Source organism: Anoplopoma fimbria, unplaced genomic scaffold (assembly GCF_027596085.1).
Source record: "Anoplopoma fimbria isolate UVic2021 breed Golden Eagle Sablefish unplaced genomic scaffold, Afim_UVic_2022 Un_contig_10649_pilon_pilon, whole genome shotgun sequence".
NCBI classification, from domain to species: Eukaryota; Metazoa; Chordata; class Actinopteri; order Perciformes; family Anoplopomatidae; genus Anoplopoma; species Anoplopoma fimbria.
Genome location: NW_026549707.1, coordinates 1 through 9,823, shown reverse-complemented (window position 1 = coordinate 9,823; position 9,823 = coordinate 1). Strand labels below are relative to the sequence as shown.

The 9,823-nt window shown below is 40.4% G+C and overlaps 1 protein-coding gene across 1 annotated transcript; it reads right to left on the bottom strand.

Annotated features, from left to right (window-relative positions):
* Window positions 1–6: 6 nt before the first annotated feature.
* On the bottom strand, window positions 7–9,820 carry LOC129114871 (regulator of G-protein signaling 6-like; the record flags this gene model as incomplete). The annotated part of the gene is given in 14 exon segments (XM_054626758.1): window positions 7–47; window positions 337–396; window positions 1,777–1,887; window positions 2,742–2,937; window positions 3,642–3,767; window positions 4,039–4,084; window positions 4,087–4,210; window positions 4,356–4,457; window positions 5,203–5,284; window positions 5,665–5,739; window positions 6,475–6,548; window positions 7,801–7,865; window positions 8,302–8,353; window positions 9,710–9,820. Coding segments are annotated over 14 exon segments (1,265 nt in total), but the record flags the coding sequence as incomplete, so codon positions are not given.
* Between the last annotated feature and the right edge of the window lie 3 nt (window positions 9,821–9,823).

Genomic DNA, 9,823 nt, shown 5'->3' with positions numbered 1-9,823 from the left:
GATGACTGCATCAGGCCTGTTAGTCGCTTTCCTGTCAATGACTTGCCCTAGAAGGTCAATTAAAACAAAAACACATTTCTGGACTGAGATGCTGAAAGTACAAGTACCTAATAAATCACAGAAAAATCCCCACCAACAAGGTGCTCTTTTATCTAAAATGCTTGGTTGGAACCATTCATGTGACTAAGCGTGTTATCTTTTTCACAAAATACACATCCTATTACAGGTGTAAAGAGCCATAATGGAGTGTAATGTGGTTATCGTTGCAAAAGCCACTGATAGTGAACCAGCCAGTGTGGTTTGTGATATGAACAGCCCCAGCTCCAAATGACTTACCACACTGCGCGTGAACTTCTCCAAGGAGGTGCGGCGGCCCTGTTCAGTGTCTGCTGGCTGCTGTTTTGGGAGGGGGGAAGCAGGGTGAGTGTTTGGGTCAGGTACGGGTGTTGAGGGGGGGAGGTCAGGGGGTGATGTAGTTAGTAAGGGAAAAAAGGGGCCAAGCATTGCAAAAATGAGGGCAGAGGACAATGCGGTATTTTTTTAGGAAATTGAGTTGGGGTCAGTGACAGGCCAGCAGAAGGAGCAGTGTCCAAACGGGAGGGCAGAAAGGCTAGCATGAACAGAGGCAGCTGTGATTTGCTGAAAAAACCCATATTACACAATAACAGCAAAATGACTGCTAATTGTTTAGCTGTGCAAGTCCTATACATAGCACACAGATAGCACAGAAAGCACACAGGAGGTAGAAATTATACCATGTGCTTAACAAAATCACCATCACTACAACATTAGGCTGCATCTGTCACGCACATATACTTTACTCTTCTGACTGCTTATGTTCTATTTACAGCATGACTGTTGTCCCTCCTTTATACAGCGGTTTGCCTGTGTTTGGCATATGATGTAATGTTTTTTGAGACTGTTCCCTTGACATTTTACATAATTTAGCAGTTTCCTTGCACCTGCATCTTAGGCACAGTAGTTTTGCCTTTAATGGGCTCTGTTAGTAGCCTCATGACAATATCAAACTGCAGAATGCCATACCTTGTTAAGAACTACCAAATTACAATAGAATGAACCACCTTCCTTGGCATTAAAGTGTGATCAGATTACCTTAAAGTGCAAGTCCTTCAATTGCTTTTCCCATGAATATCTCAAAATGAGCTAACAAGTAGAAGAAGAAGTATCCAGATATTTTACTCACTACTACTTACTAAAGATCTGAGTAAAAGTAAAAGTCATACATTTTAAATTTTAAGCAGTATTAGCATCAACATATGCTCAAAGTATCAGAGGTTAAAGTGGCAATTTTTGAGGCGACGCAATGTCCAGTTTTAATAGTACATAGTTAATAAACTTTGAATTTATTAACATTCCAGAGTCAGTGCTTCATATCTATACATTTATATCAGAGATTTTTAGAGTAACTTTTGTTCTCAGTTAATTTATAGTGTATGATAAGCTTCACAGTGATGGACTGTTTCAGAGCAATGGCACACTGGATGTGACTGGCTGAGAGAGTATTAAATAATTATCACACTCTGATATATATATATTTACACTTCTCCCAGCCCTTTTGCGCTTTGTGCTGCTGCAAATATATGAACCAATCAAAAGCGTAGGACTTGCTGTTACTGACTAAATGCATAAAATAGATATGAACCTGAAATATCTTTTAAATCGGTAAAATAATCAAAACAATATGAGAAATGCAATAAGAGCGACAAATTTCAGTAAAAAGTAAAGGTGACAAAGGGGTCAGTCAGCGCAGCTCACCTTCTTTCTGGCTAACAGGAGATCTTGGTGGTAGATGTTGATCGCAAAAAGCTGGGTATAGCTGTCACTTTTCATTAGCTTGAATATGTGCTCCTGCAATAGAAAGAAAAACTGATGAGTGTGTGTTGGCCCAGGACAAAAGGGAGTGTAAAGGGAAAAATTAAGAGAAGTGCAGAGTAATAAAGGAAGTCGGATTATGGTGGTGCAACGCATGCATGTGTGATTCAGAGTTGGTGATGCAAACTGAGCGAGCAACTTGAACAGCAGAGTCCTGAAAGACACAGCTGAGTAATATTCTGCCAGTGAGAGACGTTCCACATCACACATCCCCAGACCATTTTGAACCAGAGGAATTCATGGTGAACCAACCTATTCATGGCATTACTCGCCTTATTAGGCCCTGGCACAAACACACTCGAGTCATTCTCTCCTCTCTCTTTCTGTTCCTCCTTGAACTCTCGTTCATTCACTTGTGTAACATGAGTGGGGTGGAAGGGTTCAGTGTTTCCTTGGGCAAGTGGATGGTAGAGGAAATCAATGGCTTTAGTGTGTGTGTGTGTGTGTGTGTGTGTGTGTGTGTGTGTGTGTGTGTGTGTGTGTGTGTGTGTGTGTGTGTGTGTGTGAGCTTATACGTATATATATATATATATATATATATATATATATATATATATATATATATATATATATATATATATATATATAAAAAAGATAAAAGAAAAAAATATATATCTTTGTGAAAGCTACAGTTTCAGCGGTCTTTACGTGCCACTAAATCTCTTTTCTAGAAGTAATTTAGTGGTGCGATAGTGGTAAGCAGAAGTATTGGCTGTAACTATGTGCACAGGCACAGGTGTGTGGTCAGTCTATGTGTCTGGAGTTTATTCAGACTTGTGTTAGTGTGTGTCCATGCGTGTGTGATCATGGATAGTTATGTGAATTCATCCATGAGGAAGAAACAACACGGTCCACCTGAGCGTCCCCTCGTAGCTGTATCTGCCAGGGTCTTTGAGGTTCTGGCTGGTGCGCTCGAAGCTGTGAGAGTCCAGGTTGATGGAGCTCGGCGCGCCCTCGGCCAGAAACTCCTGCCAGATCTCCTGTGCCCTGGTGGACACTTCCTGGAGCGGCCGCCGTTTCAGATCCTGCACTGCTAACCAGAACCTACAACAGCAACACATCTAATCAATAACTACTTCCCGAAATATGAGATAGTGTATGAAAAAATGAAAGTCCAGCTGCCTGTCTTGTTATATTCACCCTTATGCTGACGATGCCCTTTATTGTGATTGTTTATTATCTTATTAATTAGCATATTTATGAAATATGAATATTTCTATAATATACAGTATACATAATATGCATGTTTAACATTTTTACTTGCATTAAATTAGTGTCTGCATATATACAAATTTGATAAGATTTCCCTTTCCATAATATACAAGGTTTTATATGTAAAATCATTTATATGCAAAGTAATGGTAAAATGTAGTGGAGCAGAAGTACAAAGTACATAAAAAAAATACTCAAGTACAGTAAATACTCAAGTACAGTAAATACTCAAGTACAGTACTTCAAAACTGTACTATGTTACTTGATTAAATGTGGTTGCCTACACTGTGGATGGTATTAAAAGCATCTGTGTATCTGAAAATATGAAGGAGTTATAGTTATCATAAAAACCTTAGTATCTATTCAGAAAGATGCCCAAAATCTAATTAGATCATCAACTTTCTAGTATTGTTTAGTTAATATATTGCATCATTAGTGACACATTTCACAGACAAGTAATCATGTGATTCATTGTTAATATAAAAATAATGATTATAGCCACTTTAAGAAAGGCATAGGTAAAATGTCATTCTCACTTCAGGTTCTCTGAGCTGAACTCTGACTCGAGGAACTTCAGGAACTGGTCTCGTCCTGCTGGATCTTTCAACGCCTCCTCCAGAGAGAAGCCCCATTTCTTCACACGCTGCTGGCTGGGGTCACGACTGCTCAGAATAAAACAGATTAGAAAGAACAGAATAAAATGGGTCATGTTTCGTCATGGTGTACATAGAGCAGAGGCCAGAATGTCACAGTAAACCTTTGGGAATGACAGCAATAATTCTCATTTAAGACAAGATAGAAACAGACAGATCCCTCCTTTAGTTATAAGCACCGAGACCTCTACGCTTCACCCTGACCTCAGCATTGGTTTAGTCATCATCAGTCTCCTGTGAACTCTCACCTTACATCCCAACATGGCCCCTCCAGCCTCACCTTGCCTCAAACTCCCAGAAGGTAATGTCATCACTGATCCAGGGTTCGAAGGCTCAATGGCCGACACAAAGGGGTCATATTCCATGAACTGCTCTGTGTAGCTCATCAGACTGTCAGCCACTTTGGAAACCTTCATACAGTGTCGGTCCAGTTGGATGTTCAAGAAGCTAATCTGATGGAGAGGGAGAAAGAATAATGAGGAAGCTAAATAAGGTAACAGCTCATCAGTCCGCGTGCGCCCGACTGTCATTATGATGGATGGTGGAGGCGGACTGGTGGTAATGACCTATGGAGAAGACTTTCACAGCGTGATTTACCTCCTTCTGAACGTCCTCTCTGGTGGTCTTCCTGGTCGGCTGGGAGCTGATGTGGATGGGACTTGGCTGGCTCTGGTCGTCATCTGGAACCCCATAGACCGACTGGAAGTCAAGAGACATGTTGCTTTGTTTCGATGCCTTTGTTGTTGTTTTGATAAACCATGACAGATCAGGGACTCTAGATAGTAGTTTGATGAATGTCAGCTCATTATTGTGACTATGGCTTCGGTTTTGAGTTTGGGGAATTGGGGTCATTGAAGAGAGATTTGATTTATATTTACACACAGATCACACATATGGTGGGTTTGAAGAATCCGTTGAGTCTTGGATCTTAAGATTTGTTTCGCTTTATACACAAAAAATGTGTGTATTTTTTGTAATTATTTGAAGTACATTATAAATAATTTTTTAAGGGAAATAATCATTAGTATATATAAATGTTCTGTAAATAATTGTATGTTTTATACATATTATAAAGTATGATTTTTTGTTAACATTCAAAAGTAAATCAAAAACATATATACAAACATTGTCATTTTGATATTATTCTTTTAAAAAATATGATTATTTTTTATTATAAAACGACAAAAAATCTGATTTTTTTTTGCCTTGTAATAAAAAATATTTGCATAGTTAATTGTGAAGATTATTTTAGATGTTTGGCATTTTGTAAGACCGGAAAAGTCAACAAAGATAGTTTTTATATAGATTTATATAACATATACATATATATCAATACAGATACAGATACATATTCTTCAAAAAAAACACTGTGGAATAGGGCCTTGAAGCATTTAGGGAGATACAATTTACACAAAATATAATTGAGTAGTTTTTCTCTCCTCACCTTTTTTACCCTGTGTGGGTTCCTCTCTCTCCGGCACTTGCGGATGTCCATCTCTGTGGTGTTGACACAGCCTGGCTGTGGGAGGCGACAGGAGACAGAGCATGTTCCGGAGTCAGATAATGGTGTTTCTCCAGCATCATTGTCTGCGCCTTTCCTGCTCACACAATATGAGGCTGTTTCTATTCAGCAATGCCACACTCACAAAAAGGCTTGTATGCAAAGTGACTGGCACCAAATATGACTCTGCTACCAACAACAAAACAGGGCTCTCAGCTGAAGAGTGTGTGGAGCTGAATCTGCTCTTTTCAGGCTTTAAATGCTAAAATTGTCCACCCACAATAAAAGGCCTCTTTTTCTTTATCTCTTCTTTGTTCATTTCCATTTTTACACTGTTGCAGCATCTGACCTCCCTTTCATTTATTTTCCTTTTGTCCTTAGCCTTTAGCACTAACTCACCACTGGTGATGGACGTCCCAGAATGCCCTCTCCTGGCTGTCCAGGATCTTTCTATCTGCCTTGTCCTTCTTCCTGTCCATCCTGTCAACGAAAGAAACAGGCCACTTATATACAGAACACATACCTCCCTGAAATATCAGGTCAAACACAATGAATCAGTTCCCTGTAATTTAGTCACACACTCTCCCAAACACACACACACATAGCCAGCCACATACATTTTTATACCAGTTACAGGGCAGACTAGGGAGCAGAAAGCTAGTGTGTGGGTCTTGAACTGTTTGCAGGCCACACAAAGTGCCAGGTTTTGCCGCTGGTGGGGCCAAGCTTTTACATAACTGACATTTACCGATCGTCCTCGCCTCGCTGTTTGTACAAAAACGGGCCAATACACAATGAGAAGATTTTTGTAGACAGGAGAAGAAGGCTCTTTCCTTCCAGAAAAGTTACATGAGACATTAATGGTGTACTTACAAATGCAAACCACCAGATGGAAGTCTTACTAAGAGATAGAAGTTAAAAGGAATTGTGTTTGTTTAATCTCCATAGGGGGATGCTTGATGTATTTAAACGCATGTAACCCTGCAGTCAAAGCATGGCATGAAAAAACAGAGCAACTAACACTGCAAACTGAAGCATTTTCTCTTCCTAGGGGAAATAAAACTGGAATTATGCATGTAGCAAAAAGGTTAGAATGAATGTATAAACCTGATTGAATCAACATCTCTCTATTTCCTGGTGTAAGTGTGTCACGTTACTAGACTCTGACGTCAAGAGGGAATGTGTTCTGGCTCACACATACACTCATCGACTCACTTGACTTGAGCCTCAGCTTGCATGAAGATAAATTCCCACTTCCGCGAAAGCCTCTGCAGCCGGGCAAGGTTTTCCTGGGGGAACCAATCAGACGCGGCATTAGGGGAGCAGGTCATTTGAATTCCAAGGCCTTTATATGATTACGTTATCCATTTACTGTAATGGCCACAGCAACCATGACTTTGGATTACCTTTGCTGCCACTCTCACTAAGGTGTGAGCTGCTGAGCTGCTGATACCACACAGTATTTGAGTTTCACACATACTGTAGGTATCGTTTAGGTATACACAATTACTCATTTAATCAGTGCGCATTTTTGGACATATGTTATTTCTTACTGAGAGTTAAATGAGAACATTGAGACCCAACTCTTGTGTCTGTACTCTAAATATGAAGCTACAGCAAAGTGCCGGTTAGTTTAGCTTAGCATAAAAGGAAATGGGGAAACAGCTAGCCTGGTTTTGTCCAAAGGAAGGAAAACTCACCTACCAATACCTTTAAAGCTCCCTTATTACCATGTTATATCTCATTGGTTTAATCTGTACAAAAAAGTCACATTTTTTGTTATCTCTGATGTGAGACCAAGCAGATAACAACAAGCAATGGCCGTGGCTCATAACACAAACTAGGACTTAATTGAGTGTAACTGATCAAGCATGATACATTTTGCTTGAGTAAAAGAGATGAAAGCTCTTTAAAACTCCATAATATACTCATATTAAAGCTCCTATCAATTTGCATATCCTTAATAACACCACTCAAACAAGCATCTGTCAAATATACAGCACATGACCTCATTACAAAGACAGAAAAAATTCAGTACAAACTATCAGGCATGTTAACAGTGAGAGCAATGAGGCCGGGAGGCAAAAAATGACCTGAATAGATGTGGAAGGAAGTCTACTGGACAATAGTTGCAGAGTAAATTAGAATATGAAAGTGCAGTGTATTGCTATTGTGGGGCATTACTCTACAGCAAGAGTAATGCCCCTCTTGAGACGGTATTGATCTGCTGATGCAAAGCAGGCCTATAGATATGTATATTTGGGTCCAGTAAATGACTGCATTGTAGTCTGCCAAATGGTGCTCTTAAAAAAAAGAAAAATTTCCCTTTGACAGATTTCTCTAGTCTATAATTCGATAATGGATTTTTGCTTGGATGAATGGATTTTGTCATTTCACGGCCCCAGAGGACACAGTTACAGATCTTTTGTTTTCCAGCCATGTGAAAGAAAACAGGAAATTCAGAGTGTCATCATATCATGGTCTCTGCACAATGAACTGAGAGCTTCCTGGCAATCGCTAAACAAAAAACAGTGTACTTACAGCCTCATAGTCAGCCAGCTCAAGCCTGGCCTTATTCTGCATGGTGCGCTTGCACAGGTAAATGGCTGGAAGGGGGGAAAGGGAGAAATAGAGACATGTGAAGAGGGTAATAGAGTTAGCAAGATAGGTTGTCTTTTTTTAACTGAGGTCCCAACTGTGTGAACCAAAAGTAATGAATGTTTTGCTTCAGCAGACAGGCCATGTGTTGTCTTCTGAAATTACCAGCCTCAAGTCAATGCCATGCAGAGAGCCGGAGATGTGGTCATATCAGTGACCATCACTTTATTTTGTTTGGGTAATCTTATACCACAGGAGTCTCTGTTGTGGGGTTCTCGGGGCCAGAGAGACATAGGGAATGATCCATGTGGATCAATCCTCAACAGTGTCAACAACAGATCTACAGTGTGAATTGTGTATGAGAGAGAGAACTGAAAAGCATTAGTAAGATCTTACTGGTTTGGAGAGAGAGAAGAAAGACATTTGAGACAGTGTTTGACTCACCATAGTCTGTGTTCTCAGGCTCCCAACAGTTTGAAGGCCAGAAGTATGGAGACTGATGAAAACAGAAGGAATGAAACAGATAATCTAGGCAAATAATCAGATTGATCTTTCTTTTCTTGCCATAAGTGTCTAGATAAACAATAATGTTCTCCAATATGATCGTTGAATCTCATCTCTCCCATCACCCACGCTCCCCTCTGCACGTCCACACAAATTCAAAAGAAGACTCATTGCTTCACGATGAGTCTTGACGTCCGCATGCTGCACATAACTATCTGGGGAGCAATGATAGCTATATTCTCTATCCATATTTAATTGTCTATTGCAACTGATATTACACATTCAAAGTTCATTCCCAAGTCCATTAATAATGAATCACTCACATATATCATGCATTCTTAATAACAGGACAGAATTAGAAGTTGGTGATACTCAACCACATATTTCATTCCCATTATTACTCATAACGGTAATTAGCATAAGAGCAAATGGCTGACGCTGATGAATGTGCTTGTTTGAGTGTAATGAACAAAAGGTTAACATGCATGCTCATTAGCACTATAAACCTCAGAGAGGATAAAGTTGAAATATAAGACTTCACTGCATTCACAAAAAGCAAATTTGTAGACAGTTTTCATTAAATATGGGTTTCCCTCATAATAGTATCTATTTAAAGAGTAGCAAACAACTAAATCCTCTGCCATCACGCCTTATAGCACAGATTTGGAGGCCAGCCAATGCATTTCAAATGCACCGTGGACTCCTTTCACATGTACTGATGACGTGGGCCTGTTGCATCACGACAACATCAGAGGGAATATTTTTAGCCCTCGCTGAATGAGCAAAGTGTGACACACGCTGCCCTCCCTCTGCAGCCACAATAATGGCTTTTAATCTTCGAACAGCAATAAGGTGAAGATAAATGCATACAGAGGTAGATTGAGGAGGAGGAGCAGGGGAAAGATGGTGACAGCGAAAAAGTGCAGAGCCAGTGTGCAGCCGGCTCAGTGCTTCTCAGGAGTTTGCCCTGTGTAGCTGGCCTGGATTAAAATGCTAATGGCCTCAGTCACAGTAATGAATCATGGTGGTGCCCGTTGGCAATCAGAGGACCTGTCAAAGTTCATGCTGGATCAGATGGAGCAAAGAAAAAAACACTCCTCTAACAAGCTGCACGGGCCGGCCCGTAGGCCCTGTTCTGCTGCCCACCTCCTGCTCTGACGCAGCGTCCAGCAGGGATATACAGTATCGACCTTGGTGTGGTGAGTAATAGGCTTAGCAGGGATTTCTCAATTAGCATCACACAATAAACACCTCCCTCTGATAAACTACCACATCATCTCTTTATTCTATATATACGGGCCTCACCACATATCATATAAGGATACACCCATAGTGGAGCTTCCTGTACCTGAAAGCGATAAAGGGTTCCATCATCTTTAAGTGTCAGGACGTGGTCAGAGATCGGGAAGATGTAGCCATGGGCAGCGATAAGACTCCCAACGTGGATGGCTTCAGCTGTGGA